Source organism: Panthera leo, chromosome A2 (genome assembly GCF_018350215.1).
Source record: "Panthera leo isolate Ple1 chromosome A2, P.leo_Ple1_pat1.1, whole genome shotgun sequence".
NCBI classification, from domain to species: Eukaryota; Metazoa; Chordata; class Mammalia; order Carnivora; family Felidae; genus Panthera; species Panthera leo.
The window spans coordinates 4,521,536-4,542,646 of NC_056680.1; the positions used below are offsets into that span (position 1 = coordinate 4,521,536).

A 21,111-nucleotide genomic window follows, 5' to 3' on the forward strand; every position below is an offset into this window, starting at 1 on the left:
CAGTATTTGTCCTTTTGTGTCTCGCTTATCTCACTGAGCATAATGTCTTCAAGGTTCATCCGCGTTGTAGCAGGTGCCAGAAACGTCCTCCCTTTTCGAAGGCTGAGTGATAGTCCATTGCGCGGATGGACCACCATTTATCCTTCATCCACCAGTGGACGGTGGGTTTCTCTGAACTACTGTGAACCATGCTGCTTTGAACGGGAGTGTGCAAACCCTCTTCGAGTCCCTGCTTCCAATTCTCGTGGGTATATCCCCGGAAATGGGATTGTGGGGTCACACGATAATGTGATGTTTAAATTTTTGAGGAGCCAAAGAGGCCTCTAAATGATCTGTGTGCTAATCGGCCTCAACAGGGTCCAACAATCGGTGCAAATATAGCTGCCTACACATCTGGGAGACTAGTCCATCTCCAAAAGGTGCTGAATGGACATATGAATTCATGAACAATCAGGCACAGGGAATCAAAGTCCTTGTCGACCTTCTGCTGACCTTGCCTAGCTCTTTGAAACAGTCGGCTTCCTTAGCCTCCGTGCTGCCAGTGCCTTCCAGGCTGCCTCCTCTGTCTCACTACTCCCTGTCAGGCTCCCTCGTGAACACGTTCACTCAAAGCTGTAACAAAGCCGGGCAGAGACTATAAAGTCCCTCCAGCCGCCAGACTGAAACCCAAGACTTTGCTGCTGCCTCCTCCCTGGGGGCTGTCACCTTGGGAACCACTGGCTGGGGTTGGGGGGTGGGGTGCAGATAGTGAAGGGCCTTCTTGGGTAGACCCCGGTCCCCTTTGCTCTGCAAAGCAGCAACAGGCCACGTCGCCATCGAGGATCCAGGCTACGGAATCCACAGTGATGTCACAAAGGCTGGCCACAGGCGGGAACATTCTAGATATCCAGTCTAGAGACGGCTGTCCCCCCTGTGGCTACAGCAGAGGAGGGGGTGACCAAAGCTGATAAAAAGAAGCTGGAGACAGAAGTGGGCACTGCCTTCCTGACGACAGAGAAGGGTAAAAATGTGCTGTGGGTGGAAGGGAGGGGTTGGGAGCTGAGATGTTTCAGCTCCTGCCAGGGATGAACCAGTCTGCATACTGGGTGGGGGATGGGCACAGAAGGCACCAGAAAGCAATATTTTAGTAACACAGCCGGCAAGACCCCATGCCAATTCTGCCCTCATCACCCATCGCACTTCATTTCCTCTACGGCCCCCACTTTTCCTTATACTCCAGCCCTGATGGCCTTCATCACATTACTCTCTTTTCTCAGATTCCTTCTCCCTCTCTTCTTTGTCTGGTCACCTCGTACCCCCCCCCCCCCCCCCCGTTTAGAGTAGCCTTGTCCAATCACCCCCGTGACCAGGTGGGACCCCTGTGCCTCCACACAGCTGGACACTCCCAGCCCTCCAACGGACTGTCACTGGGTTTATATGAACGTATGTCTCTTCAGTCCCAGGAGACCAGATGCCTCCCAGACAGTAAGAAGAAGAGAGGCCGAGGGTACTGTGGACACCATGTCCTCGAACAAGCCGAGTCCAAGGGAAAGAGATCACCGAGCAGAAACTAAAGCCAGAGGTGGGGGACTCCCTGGGCCCCGGGTGTGGCGTCCTAGAGAAGGTGGGGCTCCCAGAGAAGCCCCTCGGGGATGGCCAAGGGTGGCTGAGCCAGCGCTGGGATCTTTGAGGTCGTGTGGGGCTGGCTGGGAGCAGGGGAGGGAGGCTGTGAACGAAGGTGGATGCAGTTTGTCACAGGTGCCCGGTCCTTGGTAAGTGCACGGGAGGGTGGCGGGCCCGTCACTGAGCTGCCTGCTCGCTGGCAGGGGGGCCAGTGCATCTGTCTGTCCGCCAGCCCCTGCGCCCTTTTCTGCGTCTCCCCATTCACCTCTGTCTTCCTCCCTTGGCGGCCGTGTCTTTCTCCCTCCCGCCGCCCTGCCTCTCGCCCCCGACTCTCCCCTGCGTCCTCCGCCCCGCCTGGGCCGCCTTCAGAGCCACAGCCCTGCCCCCTTTCACCTACCTGGGGTCTCCTGGCCCCCGGGCCCCGCCTGCCCACAGGCCCCCGCTACTGGACATCAAGGCGCGACGGCGAGGTGCACCTGCGGCAGGAGGACGCCTTCGCCAGCCAGGCGCCCGTCACCGTGCACGACATGGTCATGAACACGGCCATCAAGTACGCCAACTACATCGCGCTCGGCTCCAAGCACAAGACCGGCTGGCACCTGCTCACCTACATCGAGTACTACGAGGAATGCCGGCGCGCCGCCAAGGCCTTCCTCAAGGTACCACGTGCCCTCCCGCGCCTGCGCGCCGCCCGCCTCTGCGCGCTTGCGCACTGCGGCGCCCGCGCCACTGCGCCTGCGCGCCGCTCCTCCTCTGCGGGCCGGGCGCGAATCTTTTCCCCTGGCTCTGCCCTCGTCTGCGCGTTCTTGCTCAAATCACTTAACCTCCCTCATCGAGAGGTGTACCTTCAGTGCCTGTGATCTCTTTCGTTAAACAATGACTTAGGCTACACTTGTGGTGAGCACAGCATCACGTGTAGACTTGCGGAATCACGGTGTTGTGCACGTGAAGCTAATGTAACATTAGGTGTCAGCTGTATTTCAGTTAACCTTTTTGAAAAATTACTCATTCTCATCATGCCCTCGTTTCCTCATCTGTAACATGGGGTTCTGAATCTGTTTATATATATATATATATATATATACATATATATATATATGTATATATATATAATATTATATATATTTATATATATAAATAAATATATAATATTAAAAATAGGAAAGTTCTCTATGGCCATATCCATTTTATACTTTATTTGTATTGAATTTAGTATAAAACTTTGTTATATTAGGATTTTTGTGTGCAAATACATAAAATAAAACATCATAGCACCTCGCACAAAGGTTTGCTACAAGAATTCAGTGAGCGGACACATATCAAAGAGCTCCTGGCTCGCACGAAGCATTACTCAGCATTTATTCTTATGGTTGTTACTGTTAATGCGTCTCTTCTCCAATGTCTCATCTTTTGAGCAAGGTCATCCCTGATCACCCTGGGTCCCTAAACTCACCCCCCCACACACACACTAATCTCTATCACAGCTCCTTTGAAAATTTTCTGCCCAGCTTTCATGGCCACCTGGTAGTATGATTGTATAATTTATTTGTTTAGCTGGTCAGTTATGAGGGCAAGGGGCCAGTCTGCCTCATTCATTGCAGGCCCCCAGAATCTAGAACAGAACCAGCCCCTTGGGTATGTCTTCAATGAATGAATGCCCATCTATCAGATTAGGAAAGAGGATAAGAGACCTCAAGGGACTTCTCCAGTCAACGTAATAAACAAGGATGCGTGAAGTAGACAGTGGTCCAGAGAAAACTAAAGCAGGGAAGGGGGTAGATGAGCTAGGGGTGGGGGTGGAAATTTTAACATATGGTGGCCAGTGAGAGCCTCTCTGAGAGTGATATTTTCGCAAAGACTTCAACAACTTGGTGGGGGGCAGGGAGCCAAGTGAGTATTTGGGGATAAGCGTTGCAGGTAGTGGGAACAAATGTGCAAAGGCCCTGGGGCAGAACAGTGCCATGCATGTTGACTGAATAGCAAAGAGGCCCATGTGGCTGAAGCAGAATGAGTGGAAAGGAGAGAGGGAGGTGGTGAGGGCAGGGGGTAACGGGGACAGGTCTTGCTGGGTCTTGTGGGGCTTTTACCAGGAGTGAGGTGGGAGCCATGGAGGGCTGTGAGAGGAGGGATGCGCCCAGAGTTGGCCGCTTACAGGCTGCGTGGAAAAAGAGAGACCCGTGGAGGTTGAGATGAAGGCGGTTTGGAGACCTGTGTGGTACCCGGGGAGGGGATAGGAGGTGGTCAGATTCTGAAGGCAGAGCCAACATCATTTCTTGACGGATTGGGTGTCAGAGAGAATGAAAGGCACTGAGGATAATCAAGATTTCCGGCCAGTGCAAGTTGGAGGGACTGCTACTGACTGAGATTGTGGAGGGCGGGGCCGGCAGAGGGGGGTGGGTAACGTCAGCAATTTTGTTTGGGCCGTGTTGGGTGTGTCGTGCCTGCCTGACGAGGACACTAGGAGTGGGCAGTGGTGCCCAAGAGTCTGGAGTGGACGGGAACGACCCACCTGGGGATGGCGTCACCTGGTCCTGCCAGGACAGGTGAAGGTGTATCATCTTGAATGTTTAAGTCAATCCAGATGTCAGCACAAGTGATCATGTGGGAATCCAGAGCTTGAGCCATGCAGATGTTCACCCCAATATTGTATCTAATAAAAGTAGAGGGGAGAAAGGATCTTACTTAAGTATCAACCAGTAAAGCGGGGTGGGGAGGCAGTCGCTAAATTATGACATTTCTCTAAAATACAATATCATAGAGGTGTTATATCTGATACCACAGAGAAATATTTAAAGGCTGGGGAGGGGCACCTGGGTGGCTCAGTCGGTTAAGCGTTCGACTTCGGCTCAGGTCATGATCTCGCGGTCCGTGAGTTCGAGCCCCGCGTCGGGCTCTGTGCTGACAGCTCAGAGCCTGGAGCCTGTTTCAGATTCTGTGTCTCCCTCTCTCCGACCCTCCCATGTTCATGCTCTATCTCTCCCTGTCTCAAAAATAAATAAAATGTTTAAAAATAAATAAATAAAGGCTGGGGAAATAGGATGCATGGTTTTATGAACAATGGTGGGTTATGATCATATAGGGATAAGTACTGCCCAGATTTTGTCAAGTATTTATTCATAAAAATGTCAGGGGTGGGCATTTTGTTTGTCTTTTCTCAGTGTTTTTCAATCTCCATCTATCAGCATTTGGGGCTGGGTCATTCTTTTGTGGAGGAGGGGTCTGTCCTGTACGTGAGACAATGTTTCTTAGCAACCCCAGTGCCCGCCCACTCCATGTCAGCACCATCCCCTTCCCCAAAAATGTCTCCAGACGTTGCCCAATGTCATCCATGTTGAGAACCCCTGCTCCACGTGAATATATATGGTAGCTCGTAATGGGGGGGGGGGGGGATGGGCTATTCTATTAGCAAACAGAAGCACCAACGGTCAACAGAGAAAAGAGAGCCCAAGGTTCTCAGCCTGAGGCTCCTGGGCACGTGGGGGCAAGTGGCCGGTGAGCCCCCTGTGCCTCACAAGGGCCTCCTTTCCCAGCTGGGCCTGCAACGCTTCCACAGTGTGGGGATCATGGGGTTAAACTCCGAGGAGTGGGTCATCGCGAGCATTGGTGCTATCATGGCTGGGTAAGAGGTACCGGGTATCGCCCTGGGGTACACGGAGTCAGGAAGCCATCAGCCCAGCAAAGGCTCTTCCCCCCTCCTTCCACCCCCACCCCCGCTCTTGAATCCATAGGGGTCTCACGGAAGAGTCCCCAGTTCAGGGAGCAAACTAAGGCTCCTGCTTGGTCTGCGCTCAGTGGGATTTGTCAAGGGCCCAGCCCTGGGCACCAGCCAGCTCGCCCTTCCGACACTCTCTACCTGTCGAACTCAAACACATCCTGTGAAGCCCAGCTCCCATGACCCCTCCTCCAAGAAGCCTCCCCAGGGCTCCCTAGCATTGAGACCTCCCTCTACCTATCCAGACTGTTGGGGGACCCCTGGAAGGCAGGGTCCAAGCCCAAGCTGTCCCTGAGTCCCACCTTCAAACAAGGCATATTGGGGGTGTCAGGGGTTGTCTGCCATACTCTATGCCCCACCCAAGGGACTGTCTGTCCTGTGACACAACCGGCCTCCTGGGAGCCCTCCGATTCAGACCAGTGGGTCCTCACTTCTTGGGTTCTGCTTCCAGAGGCTTCTCCGTTGGCATCTTGTCCACCAACTCTCCAAAAACCTGCCAGGTCATCGCCGAAAGCTCGGAGATGGACATCTTTGTGGTGGATAATGACAGACAGTTGCAGAAAATCATCCAGGTTAGTGACTCGTGCAAAGGCACGAACTTTGCCTAATAAAGAAAAGGAGCCCAATGAGCGATGGACCCACCATCCGTGGTCTCTCATGAGATGGGAACCGCGGATTCCACGGATGGATGGGCCCAGGGCCCCTATGGGGTGCCAGGCGAGTGATGTTCTGGCCCGGTGCGGGTTCTGGCGCTAACGCCCAACGCACTCCCAACTGGGACTTACATCTTCCCGCTGCGAGCAGGCAGATCCCCTCCTCCCACTTAAAACAAAAATTATTACGGTAAAATGCACACAACGTACAATTTACCCTCTTAACCCTTTTTAGTGTACAATTCTGTGGCATTTAGTACATTCGTAGTATTGTGGAACCATGACCTCTGTCTGGTTCCAGAACATTCCATCACCTGCAAAGGAAACCCTGTGCCTATTAGTGGGGACTCCTCATTCCCCTGGCCCCAGCCTCTGGCAACCCACTTTCTGTCTCTGTGGACTTGCCTGTTCTGGATGTTTCATCTTATTAGGATGGTACAACACGTCCTATTTGGGGGGAACCCTGAATTTCCCTGGGTCCGGGGCTGATCCGAGTGAGGTGGTTCTGGGCGTGGGCGCGATGGTTCAAAGCAACTCCCTGTGACATGGGGACACTAAGAGGACCATGACAAGCAGACAGAGGTAAGTAGGCAAAGACGACCACCATGAAACACCCACTAGGATGACTCAAAAAAATTTTTTTAATTTTTAATGTTTATTTATATTTGAAAGAGAGAGAGTGATGGAGGGGCAGAGAGAGAGGGAGACACAGAATCGGAAGCGGGCTCCAGGCTCTATGCTGTCAGCACAGAGCCCGACGCGGGGCTCGAACTCCCGAACCGCGAGGTGGTGACCTGAGCCGAAGTCGGACGCTCAACCGACCGAGCCACCCAGGCGCCCCAGGATGACTCCGATTTTAAAACGGGTAATACCGAGCGCCGATGAGGACCTTCACTGCAAGATGGTACCTGCCACCCTGGGAAGCGGTTTGACAGTTTCATGTTAGATAAACACCTACTATGTGGTGCAGCCCGTTCACCCCCGGATATGCACCCAAGAGCAACGAGAACGGGTGTCTCCACTGCGTGTCAGTGTCCGTGGCTGTTCTGCGCGCGATCGCCAGGAACTGGAAACAGCCCACGGACCAGGACGCAGCTGTTTTTCTACGATTCGGACGAACAACAGCGACGGCTGGTCTCCTGACGTGTGAAATCACGTGGCTGCCTCTCGAACGTGCTGAATGGAGGAAGCCGGAGGGAAGGCTATAGACTCCGTGTGATTTGCGTACATAGGAAGCCCCAGAAAGAGCAAAGCTACGGGACAGAAATCTCGATCCGTGGTTGCCAGATGCAAAGGAGGAAAATTGACCAACACGGGGCCCGGGGACACTGTAGGGGGTGACGTAAACATTCTACAGCTTGATGAAGGCGGTGGTCACACCGCTCTAAGTTGGTCAACGCGTACGAAACCGTGCGCCTAAAGAGGCGACTTTTACTGCACGGAAATTATTCCTCAATAAATTCCATCCTCTCTTGGTCTTGGTGAGAACGTAAAATGGCGTAGCCACTGTAGGACACAACACGACGTTTCCTCAAAGCTTCAGAGTTACCAGCAATCTCACTGCTGGCTACATACCCAAAAGAAGTGAAGGAAAGATCTCGAAGATTGTTTTTTTTTAAGCTTATTTATTCATCTTGTGTGTGAGAGAGAGAGAGAGAGAGAGAGCAGGGGAGGGGCGGAGAGAGAGGGAGAGAGAGAATCCCAGGCTGTCAGCACGGAGCCTGACACAGGGCTCGATCCCACAAGCCGTGAGTGAGATCATGACCTGAGCCGACATCAAGAGTCAGACGCTTAACCAACTGAGCCACCCAGGCCCCCCCCGCCCCGAAGATATTATTTGTTCGCTCAAGTGCACAGCAGTAGTATTCACAGAAGTCAAAATGTAGAAATAACCCAGTGTCCGCTGATGGATGAATGGACAAACACAATGTGGTCCAGCCAAACAATGGAATATTATCCAGCCTTAGGAAGGAAGGAAGGGCATTCCTTTTTTAAAAACGTTTATTTATTTTTTAAATGTTTACTTTTGAGAGAGAGAGAGAGAGAGAGAGAGAGAGAGAGACAGAGGGAGGGTGGGGGAGGGCAGAGAGACAGGGAGACACAGAATCCGAAGCAGGCTCCAGGCTCCGAGCTGTTAGCCCAGAACCCGACGCGGGGCTCGAACCCACGAACCCGTGAGATCATGACCCGAGGCGAAGTCGGACGCTTAGCTGTCTGAGCCACTCAGGTGCCCCAGGAAGGGACATTTCTACACCTGCTACAATACAGATGGACCTTGAAGATACTGTGCTCAGTGACAGAAGCCGGACACAGAAGGACACGTCCTGCACGACCCCACTCGCAGGAGGTCCCCAGAGGAATCCCGTCCACAGAGACAGAGAGTAGATGGTGGGAGCCAGGGCTGGGGCAAGGGGGTGAGGAGTCCGTGCTTCACGGGGACAGAGTCTCAGTTTGGGGGAGATGAGAAAGTTTTGGGGTTCTGTTTCACATGAATGCAGATATAATTAACACCACCAACTATATGCTTAAAAGTAGTTAAGGTGTTAAACTTTGTTGTATATTATTTTTACCACGATTCTAATTTTCTATGTCTATTAAATAAGTAAATAAACCCAAGACAGGGTCTGTGCAGGTGACAAGGTATGTGCAGCCTGGGTCATTCGCCACCTGGAAGGTGAGCCCCTGCGAAGGTGGGGTCGCAAACTCAGATGCTAAGGGGCCAGTGCAAGATGTAAATAGTGAAACTTACACTGCTCGGCTGTCCTCACTGACCTCTGCTCTTTGCCATTCGTCTTGTTTGAACCTCAGTTAGAGGGCCACGTCTGGGACAGCAGATGGCTGCTCTGGGTCCTGTACTTTCCCCCCAGGTGATACCTATTTGCTGACATGTCCCACGTTTTCATCTCCAGCTTTCCCAATGGTTGCACTGGGACGCCTAAGAAGCATCTCAGACGCAGCCTATCCAGACCTAACCTCCCGATCTTCCCGCCCACGACCTGCGCCTTCCCTCCGAGTTTCCTGTCTCGGGTGGCGGGTACTTCCTCCCTCCAGATTCCCGGGTCCCCTCTCTCAGGAAATCCTGTTGGCTCTGGGGGATCAGCAGAATGATGGCTGAAGACGTCCACGTCCTAATTCCCGGAGCCTGTGATCCGGGTGCCTCCCGTGGCTAAAAGGCATTTTGCTCTTAGGATTAAGAGTAAGGCCCTTCAGATGGGAGATGATCCTGGATTATTCGGGTGGGTCTCCTATAATCACACGAGCCCCTCAAAGCACAGAACTTTCTCCAGCTGGAGACGGGAGACGTGAGGCAGAAGGGACGGCAGAGAGATTCAAAGCAGGAGAGGAACGCACCCCACCCTGTTTCTGGCTTTGAAAATGGAGGAAGGGACCACGACCTAGGGGATATGGTGCTATCTAGAAGCCGAGAATGGCCTTCAGCTGACAGCCAGGAGGGAGACAGGCAGACCTCGGTCCTACATCTGCAAGGATCTGAATTCTGCCAACAACTCAAATGAGCGAGGGTCCCAATGAACAATCCTCCGTGGAGCCTCCAGAAAGGGACCCAGCACCCACGCCTGGATTTGGGGATTATGAGACTCTAAGCAGAGACCTGACCAAATCACGCAATATGTGGTACCTTAGTGGCCCCTATCAGCCGTAGGAAATTAGTGCAGTCTGCCTTCAGAATGTGCCCAGGACCCCCCAACATCAAAATCAAAACACAACCACCACAACTAAAGTCCCAATTCAAAAACCGGGCCAAGGACTTAAGTACCTCTCTCTAGAGAAGAAACGAAGAGGCCGATGAGCCGGTGAAAAGATGCCCAACACTTAACGTCATCGGGGAAAAACTCAGAGTGAAGCCACGAAACACCCCTTTGCGCCCACGAAGCCAGTTATTATCAGAAAAGCAGAGGGGCGTCTGGGTGGCTCAGTCGGTTGAGCGTCCGACTTCGGCTCGGGTCGTGATCTCACGGTTCGTGGGTCCAAGCCCCGCCTCGGGCTCTGTGCTGACAGCTCGGAGCCTGGAGCCTGCTTTGGAATCTGTGTCTCCCTCTCTCTCTGCCCCTCCCCTGCTTTCTCTCTCTCTCTCTCAAAAAAAATAAATTAATTAAAAAAAGAAATTAAAAAAAGAAAAGCGGGTGACAAGTGTCAGGATGTGGAACAAGCTGGAAAAGTCTGGCGGCTCCTTACAAAGCCAAACGTAGAATGATCCCGTGACCCAGCGATCCTGCTCCCAGGTGTCCCCCCAAGAGAATGGGGCACAAGTGTGCACACAAAAACCCGTGCACAGACGTCCACAGCAGCCAAAGCATGGGGACGGCCCAGCTGCCCACCACCCCGTGAACGGACAAGCAAACTGCAACCCATCCACACACCGGAGCGGTCGTTCAGCCGCAGGAGGAGTGAGGCACTTGCACGTGGCTGGATCTCGAAAACGTGACGCTCGGGGAAAGCGGCACATAGCGTGGGATTCCACGTGTCCGAAACCTCTGGAACCGGCACGTCCGTAGAGGCAGAGCGGATCCGTGGTTTCCAAGGGCTGGAGGACGGAGGAAGGGAGTCACCGCTGATGGGCCCCGGCTTCCCTTTCGGGGAGATGGAATGTTCTGGAACCGGACAGAGGGTGACGGTCGCATGACGTGAATTTAGCGGTGCTAAGCGCCGCTGCATCGCCCGCTCTGACATGGTTACAATGGCAAATTCATGTGCCTTTTGACACAATAAAAGGGAAGGCGGGGAGCGCCCTGGCCGCCCGTGGTAGGAAGCGCTGGGGCTCGGGGCTGAGCTGTCGCCGGCTCTCAAGCCCTGCGCCTGCTGAGCCCCGCGGTATCCGGCAGATCCAGGGCTACTTGAAGCACCTCAAGGCCATCGTCCAGTACAAGGAGGAGATCCGGACCCGGCTGCAGAACCTGTATTCTGTAGGTCCTCACCGGGAGCCGGGGGGGGGGGGGGGGGGGGGGGGGAGGCTCGGCCCCGGGGGTGGAGGTCACAGGCCCCACCCACCGCCACCCCCGTGAGCCCACGCGGCACCCTCTCCGCAGTGGAGGGGCTTCCTGGACCTGGCAGACGGCGTCTCGGAAGACACGCTAAACCAGGTCATCGACTCCCAGAAGCCCAACCAGTGCTGCGCCCTGCTCTACAGCGTGTCGGTCGCCGGCCCCCCAAAGCCCGTGATGCTCAGCCACGACAACGTGAGCGTCCCGCCCGGAGCCGGCAGGCTGGGGCTCCCGGCCTCGCGTGGTGGACGAGCGCGTGCTCCCGGGGGTCGCGGGCAGAATGGCCCACGGGAGACAGCTAAGGTGCCTTGCAGATCACGTGGACCACGGAGACCGCTGCCCAGACCCTGTCTTATAAGTGCCCCCCGGAGGAACAGGAGGTCCTGGTGAGCTACCTCCCGCTCAGCTACCTGACGGCCCAGCTCTTCGACGTGTGGGTCTCCATCTCTGTCGCCGGAGCCCTCTACTTTGCCCAGCCGGATGCTCTGAGGGTGAGGCAGAGCTCCTGGGTCCCCTGCCGCGGTGGGTGCAGGGGTGGTGGGGGAGGCCGGCCGGGCGGGGGGGGGGGTCACCCTGAGCAGGGGAGGGGCTCACCCCAGCACTGGGATCCCCACCCGGTGCCCCGCCGGTGGCTGTGCGACCTTGGTCCTTCGCCTCCCTGCGCCTCAGTTTCCCCAACTGTAAAGCGAAGGGGGTGAGCGGACAGGAGCTAGTGTCGTGCAGGATGGGGAGCGTGTATCTGGCTCCTCTCGCAGCGAGAAAATTCCCAGTGCAGGAAGCTTAACTGAGCCATTAAAAGCATATTAGTGGAAACAACCCAAGGGCCCATCAACAGATAGATGGATAAAGAAATGAGTTCCGTCCGTACAATAGAATGTGATCCAGCCTTAGGAAGGGAGGACTTCCTGCCGCCCGTCACCGCGTGGACGGACCCGGAGGACACCGTGCACGGTGACAGGAGCCGGACACAGAAGGACACGTCCCGCGTGACCACACTCACAGGGGGTCCCCAGAGGAGTCCCGTCCACAGAGAAAGAGAGTGGATGGTGGGAGCCAGGGGTGGGGAGTCCGTGCTTCATGGGGACAGAGTCTCAGTCTGGGGAGATGGAAAGTTCTGGAGGCAGAGGGCGGGGGCGGCTGCACGACAGCGAGTGCCCTTGATGCCCCTGAGCTGTGCGCTTAGAGGTGGTGAAAATGGTGTTTGGCGAATTTTACTTCCAGTTGAAAAAAAAAAAAAAGCACACGAGGTCACTGACATACATCACGAAACATCAGTCACTCTCCGAATGTAGAAAAACACAAAATTCCCATCAAGACAGGAATTAGGGGGGAACGAACACTGACATCGTTGCCCGGATCCTTAGGACTCCCTCAGCCAAGGGGCTCGAAGGCTTTTCCTGCGAAGGGCCAGGCAATAAGTGATCTAGGCTTCCCTACATCGTGTAGGTTCCCAGGGAGAGACCACGTAACTGCAGGTTCCCCGCGGCCCAAACCGGAAAACTTTACGGGACGACCAAAGTTTCGGTTTCGTGCTTTCACGCGTCACAAAACAGTTTCCCTCCCGGAACTCCTGAGAGGCCTTTTCATAACGTCCAAGCCATCTCGGCTCTGGGGCTGGCCTCTGCCATCCCTGTCCTGGCCGGTAGAAAGGCTGGCTCGGGCGGGCGCGGTGGGATTTGCCTCGCTTGGTACAGACTTCACTCGCCAGCGTTCAGGGTCAATGTTTCGGTGGTGGTCTCTCTGTGGGGACCTTTCCCGGTACCTGGAAGGAGGTCTGGAAAGAGTGACAAGGGCGGAGTTTGTCCGTCCCCGTGCCCTACTTCCTCCTGTTCTCTCCTTCCGACCCCCATCCCTCCCTCTGTATCTCGTCTCGTCTCTCCCTCCCTCCATCTCTGGGGGTCTCTGTATCTGCACCTTCCCTTCCCGACTCTTCTCCACGCACCCCTTCACCCCGACTCAGGGGTTCTGGGAGAGGGTGGACAGGACCACAGAGACAGCCAACGGCGCGTTGAGCCACCTGGGGAAGGACACGGATCCTGCGTGTCCTGCTGATGGGGGCAGTTGGGAGCAGATGGTCCCTGCCATCCCCGCCGGAGCTCTGGCCGCGGCTGTTAACTGCCCCCCTGCCCCACTCACCACACGGCTCCCGGCCGGGGCGGTGGGAGGGACTTCCAGCACCTGGCCCTGCCGCGGGGCGGGGGGGGGGGGGGGGGGGGGCGGCCGAGGGCCCAGGGTGCCCGTGGCGGGGGGGGGGGGGAGGGGGGGGGCTTGGCGGGGTGCCCACTGTGCCGTGTGGTGCAGGGCTCCCTGATAGACACGCTGCGGGAGGTCAAGCCCACCATGTTCTACGGCGTCCCGTGGGTCTGGGACAGATTGCTGGACAGCCTGAAGACCAGCCAGCTGGCCTCCACCCCGTTCCGGAGGAGGCTCGACAAGTGGGCCATGTGTCTGGGGCTCAGGACCAACAAAAGGCGGATGTTGGGGTGAGGCTGGGTCTCAGGGCCGCCCGGGGTGGTGGTGGGGGGGGGGGGTGGGGGTGGGGGCGCGTCGGGGCCGGGGGCGGAGTCCGGAGGCCCAGCTCTGCTCCCCCTGCGTCTGCTCCTCAAGGCAGACCCGCACCCCCGTGTGCTTCAGCCTGGCCAAGAGGCTGACCTTCAACCAAGCACGGAGGTTCCTGGGCCTGCAGCGTTGTCGCCAGTACTTCAACCTGGGCACGGGGCTCTCCGGAGCCACCACGGAGTACTTCCTCAGCCTCAACATGCCCATCTGTGAGCTCTACGGCCTGTCGGAGAGCACGGGCGTCCACACGCTGTCCAGGCAGGAGGCCTTCCGGCTGCTGAGGTGGGTGTGGGTGTGGGCGGGGGGACGGGCGGGGCTGGCCCCCCCCTCCCCCGCTCGCTCCCGGACCAGGTGGGTGCCCGCTATCACCCGGCCTTGTCCCCCCCCCCCCCCCACCTTGGGAGAGAACACATTCACTGCTGTTGTAAAGGCTGCAACAAACGTTATTTCCTGGTCCCTGGGGGTGGGGGTGGGGGTGGGGGCGGCGGCTGGGAATTTAGGGGCGCTGCTTTGTAGCTGTGTGGTTCTGGGTCCCTGACGAGGTCGAGCTGCTGGCCCCAGTTCCTCAGTTGGGGGTCCTCCTACCACGGCATCCGCTCCCCTCATACGAGAGACCCCCGAGAGAGCAAGGTGGACGCCACCCTCTCCTTCGGGACAGCAAATAAATAAATGTACGGGACACCCGGGGACGTTTGAAATTTCAGATAAACAACACCTTTCGGATTATTTTAAAGTATCGGTGTAGCCCCCTACGATATCTAGGACGTCCTTGTACTAACCCCAAATCTTGTAATCGAGAGCGCCTAACCCTAACCACTAGACCACCAGGGAGCGACTGAACTTGTGATTGAAATAGACATCTTACGGGGTTCCTCCCATTTGATCTGGCAGCCCTATCACGGCCTCACCTCAGAAGTGGCCCTTCGTTATTTCTGCCGCTTCTGACGGGTCGTGCAGATCAGCCCCATCCAGGGTGGGAGGGTGTGGATTCTGGGTGGGCAAAGGGATCTTTGGGAGCCACCCAGGAGGCCGGCTACTGCAGCCTCCGATCTAGTTGGGGGTCCCCCGCATGCTTCCCGGAGGATTAGTGCCGAGTTGAAAGAAGAACGGGACAGAACAGGCGACCGGGGCGAGAGTCACGGCCCTTCTGGTGCGCCGGCTTTCTCTCCTGTCCTGGATCTTCCTCACCTGGGGCTCACCTCTCCAACGGGGACCGTTTTCAAAGATAAAACCAGACGCTACTTAAAGCGACAGGGGCAGATTTTACGCAGTACGACCGCGGCCGCGAGGAGGGTCCAGTACGATCGGACCTCCATTTCCATTTGGGCCGAGGGGACCGGACATCTTAGAGTCTGTGGGGTAGGGGAGGCTGGTGGGGGCTTCAGTGGTCTGGGAAATGGCAGTCGCACACACACACAAAAAGCAAGAAGGGAGGGGGTTCAGTAACTCATCTGGGGTCCGCAGACCGGCGCCGCTCTAGAGAGAAATAAACTCCTCGCGCGTTTCTGGAAGGAGGCGATGGTGTAGGTCAGTGCCAGCCGCCCCTCCGCGGTGGGGCCCGTTACCTCCCACAAGAGCTGGAGGAGAGAGCCAGAGTTTATCTCCCGAATGTTTGCATTTCAAAGGGAGGAGACCGTTCTGGGGAGTAGATTTGCATCTCAAAGGGCGGAGAAAGGACTTATTCGCAAGCTTTTTAAAGGAGCTAGTCTACAGGGGGGAGGTTTAAGCGGCCATCTGGGAAATTCTCCTGGCAGCTCGGGGTTTTCTCGGGCAGGAATGCGGGGGGCAGGGGGATGGAGTCATCCTGGGGATGGGGCCCGCGCTTTCAGAAACGCGAATGTGTTCTCAGGTCTTCCTGTGTGGGAGTGGATGCAATCGTTCGAGCACAGAGCCTGCGGCTCTTAGACGGCAAGGCTAGGACCCAGCGAGAAGAGGGCTCAGAGGAGCCCGACCAGAGTTTGGTCAAGGAGAGACTCACCACCCTTGGTGCACCTTGGCTTTGGGGGAGGTGGGATCAACTTTCAGCAGAGACAGGACACAGAGCCAGTCACGAAGCACTTACTCACCTCGACCCCCAAACCCAGAGAGGCAGGGCAGAAAGGGGGTCAGGCAGGGAGGCTGAAGGAAGGGGAGGTTACTCGGCCACTGGGAGGTGGTTTTGGGAGTTTCTGGTCCGGGCCCCAGCGATGCTTCCTAGGTAGCTGCTAGGCCTGTGTCACACCCCTAGGGTTACAGCGGGGACACCAGGCGTCACAGAATCCCTCCCACGCGGGGTGTGGGGCTTGCAGTCTAGGCAGCCAGAGACAGCCCTTGATTCTTCCAGATCATTCCACACAAGCCGTAAAGCGGCCCGCGGTAAGTGGTGTTCGCAGACGTGAAGTCACAACAGGGGCCGCTCACTGAAGGCTCTCAGCTTCCATTCATTCCTTTTGGGCAGTTTGCGCATTCAGGGAGGGTCTGAACCTGAACTCCGAGCTCGCGCTGCCCTGGGGCCTGGGCGTCGGCCCTCATGGGGTGTGTCTTAGCTCGGGGCTGGCGTAACGGAGCGCCCCAGACCGGAGGGGGTGGGGGGCTTAAACCACAGAGATTTACTGTCAGTTCTGGAGGCTGCAAGCCCAGGATCAAGGTGCCGTGGATTCGGTTCTGGGGGAGGGCCTCTCTCTGGCTTGGGGACGGCCGTCTCCTCTCCGTGTCTTTGCGCGGTGGGAGAGGCCTAGCAAGCTCACTCTGGTGTCTCTTCGTGAAGGACATCAGACTCATCACGAAGGCCCCACCCTCAGGGCCTCATCTAAACCTAATCGCCTCCAAATACCACCCCGTTGGGGGTTAGGAATTTGAGGGTGACACAATTCAGTCCGGGCAGGGTGCATCCTGGGTGTTGGCTGGGCCAGCTTGGAGGCCCTGCCCTGAGTCTCCAGACAGCCTGGGGGAAGCAGGGCAAGGACGGGGGTCTAGGTGCCAGGACAGCAACCCTCGAACTTTGAGAGGTGAAGCAAAAGCATCTTCCCCCGGCCCCCATTTCCAAGGAGATAAGCAGGTGGTAAGCTGCCTCATTCTCGCCTGGATCATGGCTTCCTCTCCCTCCCAGCAACCAATTCCACCCAGATGGTGTCTTGAGTTTACCTGTCCCTTGCCTTGTCCCCCGTACTTACCTGTGGGTTCCCCAGGGGCCGGGGGCCGAGTGACGTGCGTCCACGTGCCCTGCAAGCTTGGCTCTGAGTCAGGGTGGGCCAAGCCTTCCCTCCCTGGGGGACCGCACCCTGTTTCCCTTCTCCATCTGTCCCCTACTTTGGATCTATGGGACTCTAGCAGCCAGGCAGGCAGAAGAGGCCTGGGATCTGACACCCGTGTGCCTGGGGGCAGAGGGGCAGCGAGCAGGGGGCACCCCTAAGCCAGTGGGGATCTGTATCTGGTGTCTATAATCACCCCCTCCCTGCCTACTGTCCCCAGCTGTGGGAAGTCCCTCCCCAGCACCCGCACCAAGACCCAGAAAGAGGATGACGATGGCATTGGGGACATCCACATTTGGGGCCGGAACATCTTCATGGGGTACCTCGACGATGAGGAGAAAACCCAGGAGAAGATTGATCTCCATGGCTGGCTGCGCACGGGGGACCTGGGCTTTTTGGACGATGATGAATTCCTCTACGTCACGGGCAACGAAAGGGGTGAGCAAGACCAGGCTGCAGGGTGCTCTCTGCCTCTGACCAGGCCCCACGGGGCTGCTGCGGACGGTGGTGCAGGTTGCACGCAGCACGATGATGAGGGACGACTGAAGTCCAGCTTGGAGGAAGGGGCACCCTTTGTATGCTGTCTATCTCTATCTCTGTTGTTTCTGAGCATCCAGGGGTGGCTCTGGGCTCCAGGACAGCTGACTTGATGTAGCTTTTCAGGACCACAAGCCTCCTCTCTGCCTGCAGATCTCATCACCCTCAGTTCAGGTGAGAAGATCAACCCGAACCCCATCGAGGAGCGGGTGAAGAGGCACATTCCCATTGTCCGCTACGTCGTGCTGGTGGGCCAGGACGCCCCATACCTCTGTGCGCTGCTCACGCTCAAGGTACCTCCGCTGGTTTTGAGCCTCGTGGCAAGTCTGGGGTGTTGGCTGGATCCTGGTTTCAAGATGGGGAGACTGGGGCGCCTGGCGGGGGGGGTTCAGTCGGTGAAGCGTCTGACTCTTGGTTTCCGCTCAGGTCATGATCTCGCGGTTTGTGAGTTCAAGCTCTGCATCAGGCTCTGTGCTGACAGTGCGGAGCCTGCTTGGGATTCTCTCCCTCTCCCTCTCTCTCTCTGCCCCTCCCCTACCCATGAGTGTGCACCCTCTCTCAAAATAAACCTAAAAAAAGCGGGGGGAGGGCACCTGCCTGGCTCCGTCGGTTGAGTGTCTGACTTCGGCTCGGGTCACGATCTCACGGTTCGTGGGTCCAAGCCCCGCCTCGGGCTCTGTGCTGACAGCTCGGAGCCTGGAGCCTGTTTCGGATTCTGGGTCTCCTTCTCTCTCTCTGCCCCTCACCCACTCACGCTCTGTCTCTGTCTCTCTCAAAAATAAACAAACATAACAAATTAAAAAAAAAAAAAAAAAGATGGGGAGACCGAGGCTGGGAGAGGAGAGGCAGTGGGTTGGTTGCTCAGTGCCAGCTCCCCATGTCGTGGGCCTGGGGCATTGGCTGTGCCTGTAGGGGAGAAGCTCCTGGCCTGTTTCCAGAAAAATGGCAGAGGGACTTGAGCCCAGCCCACCCAGCCCCCAGGAAGCGGGGAGGTGCTGGGCAGGTGTCCCAGGCTGAGCCCGCTTCCTCATCTGTACAATGGGGGCGGGGACCTGGCCCTCCCAGGGTCGGGACCATGAGCGCGAGCCCCGGCTCGGGGAGCCGGCCTCGGGGGCCGTGTGAGAGCCACCTGACCCGCCTTCCCCGAACGACAGTGCCAGATCAACACGGACACGGGGGAGCCTCGGAACGCGCTGACCAGCGAGGCGGTCGCTTTCTGCCGGCAGCTCAAGAGCCAGTCCACCAGGCTGTCGGACATCGTTTGTGACAGAGACCCGGTGGTCACAGAGTTCATCAGTCAGGGGATCGATGCTGCCAACGCAGAGGTCACCTCCCACAGCGCCAAGATCGTCAAGTGGACCATCCTTGACACGGACTTCTCCATGGCCGGAGGGCAGCTGGGTGAGTGGGCACGGGCCGGGGAAGGGGTCCGGGTGCGGTCGCTCACAGCCAAGGCACTGGGGTGCTCATTAAAATGCCACCATCTCCCGGGCCGGGATCCCTGGCACCTGCATTTTTAACCAGCACCTCTGAGGAATCTGGCAGGCGGTTGCCCGCGGTGGTCCCCAGGCAGGGTGGGCACAGGGCATTCGGAGACAGGCCTCTCGGACCCCTCTTCCCCGGGCCCCTCAATCCAGTCACCCCTCTGCGTCCTTAGGACAGATCTGGCTCACCGACACCTCATCCTGCGGGGGGGGGGGGGGGTGGAGGCCCCACCTTGGACGTGATTCTGTTTCAGGGGCAACCGCCAAACTGAAGAGGGCCAACGTGGGCAAGATGTACCAGCCTGAGATTGAAAGGTTTTACTCGGAGAAGAATGAATACTAGCAGTGGGGGGGTGGGGGGGGGGGCTTCCTGCTGCCTCAGGAGACCGCCTGCCGTGGGCCTCCTCCGTCCCCCATTGGATGATCACAGAGCCGCCTTCCGGTGGGAGGGAAGCCCCCAGCGATGCCCGCTACCCCTCCCCGGTTTTTCGCTAAGCCACCCCTCTGGGGCAGTGTTTCAGATTCAAAGGTAAAAGGACGATGAAAGTGGTTTCGCCAAAGCAGTGGTGTTTACCCGGGGTGGTCCTGCACCCCCAGAACATGTGTGGCGACGTCTAGGGGACATTTTGGGTTTGTCCCAACTAGGCAGGCAGGTGCTAGGGGCGCTCGGTGGGGGGAGGCCAGTCAGGGCTGTTGCCCCACGGCCCACAGTGCACAGGGGAGCCCCCCACACCAGGAAAAACTGCCTGGCCACAAAAGGTCCGTTGTGCCTAGGTAGGTGAGGGGCTGCGAACGGAAGGCTCTGGAAAAGTCAAAAACAGGGCTGATAAAGCTGCTAGGTTTCTTTCTCCACTCTGAGAATCTGCACCGTCTACCTGAGAAGCCGATCCCGCTGCACCGCCCGGTAAACCTCTCGAGAGCCGGTGCAGGAACATCCCAGCCCCCAGCCCCCCACCGCTGTTTGCAGTCACCTAGTCACCTGGAGAGAAAGGCCGAGGCCTCGCCGGGAACCCACCAGACGCCAGGGCAACACGCGCTCGACAGTTACCGTTGCAACCAAAATGCTAACAGGAAACTTCAGAACAGCAAGGTAAAGAAAACGCTCTGAAGCTCAGGCTGATTAGTTCCGTGAGGAAAGCGAGCATGCAAGCCTGTGCGGGGAAACTCTGAAAAGGGAAGAATAATTAACGAAGCCGGGGCGGGGGGGGGGGGGGGGCGCTAGTCCTACCAGAGAATAAATAAATTACAAAGCAGCCGTAATTAAAAGCTCAGGGATGGGTCGTAACTGACATCTGCAGAGGAGGGGAAGCCCGGCTCAGACAGAAACGCGTGCAGGGGCGGAGGAATGCACCAGAAACGGCGTCTCTGGCAGGTGCGGGTGAAGGAAGCACCGTCAGTCCGCCGCTGGGGACGGAGCGCCTCGCATCACTTCCGGGGCCCTCCCTCATGGTGAAACGAATTCCAGATGGGACAAACCGAAGGGTGAAGGACGGACGGAGGGAGGGAGGGAGGGAAAGGGGGAAAGACAAGAAGTCGCTGGAAGAAACCAGGGGAGAGCGAAGACCTGTAACCTCCCCACGGAACAACCACCCCGAAGCCACTGGGGGAAAAGCTTGATGTAAACGCAAGGCGTGGGCGTGGCAGGGACGCCGCGCGCCGGTCGTACAGGCAAGCGGTGGGCGGGGGGACAGAACGCGCTGCCGAGAGCTAGTGTCGTGCTCCACGAGGGGCTCCCAGAAACGACTCGCAGACACACAAGCACGCAGGTGCCTGCGCACGCCGGCAGAAGGCGGGGGGTGGGCGAGGCGGGTGCCCCGGGAGGCTGGAGACCCGGGGGCACCCGTGCACGGGGAGGGGGGGGGGTGGCTATGCGCAGTCGCGGCAGGGGACCCGGGAAGGCCGGCCAAATGAAGGAGTGCTCAGATACCCTGGGGGAAAAGCGTGCGGGTGTAGGAGGTCTGTCTTGGTCGTGAGCGGACGATGGCTCTCCAGGGACACGTAAGAAAGTGGACACGGAAAAGCCAGGAATGAGGGTCACTGCTCACTGTGCACGTGCCCTTGGAGCCTTCGGACTGGTCTTGAGTTTGCATCACTAAAATACAAACTTAAAATGTAGGATTTGAAAATATCCAAGGCAAGAGCTTTCAAAAGGGACAAAGGTGTCATACTGATGGATGAAAGAAACACATCACGGGGCGCCTGGGTGGCTCAGTCGGTTGAGCGTCTGGCTCTGGATTTCGGCTCAGGTCACGATCTCGGGGTTTGTGAGTTGGAGCCCCAGGTCGGGCTCTGTGGTGACAGTGCAGAACCTGCTTGGGACTGTCTCTCTCTCTC

At 57.2% G+C, this 21,111-nt stretch overlaps 1 protein-coding gene across 2 annotated transcripts; it reads left to right on the forward strand.

Annotated features, from left to right (window-relative positions):
• The first annotated feature begins 871 nt into the window (after window positions 1-871).
• Window positions 872-19,327, forward strand: LOC122213829 (long-chain-fatty-acid--CoA ligase ACSBG2-like). 2 transcript variants are annotated; one of them, XM_042928158.1, is made up of 14 exons: window positions 872-1,000; window positions 1,437-1,561; window positions 2,038-2,261; window positions 5,133-5,221; window positions 5,766-5,886; window positions 10,809-10,889; window positions 11,013-11,162; window positions 11,282-11,458; window positions 13,269-13,450; window positions 13,575-13,808; window positions 16,977-17,194; window positions 17,447-17,586; window positions 18,448-18,694; window positions 19,032-19,327. In XM_042928158.1, exons 2-14 carry the CDS (start codon window positions 1,501-1,503, stop codon window positions 19,118-19,120), a joined length of 2,013 nt encoding a protein of 670 aa, XP_042784092.1. In that variant the 5' UTR covers window positions 872-1,000; window positions 1,437-1,500; the 3' UTR covers window positions 19,121-19,327. The 2 variants fall into 2 exon arrangements, with proteins under 2 accessions (XP_042784092.1, XP_042784093.1); XM_042928159.1 differs by having other exon boundaries at window positions 13,602-13,808.
• Window positions 19,328-21,111: the final 1,784 nt, after the last annotated feature.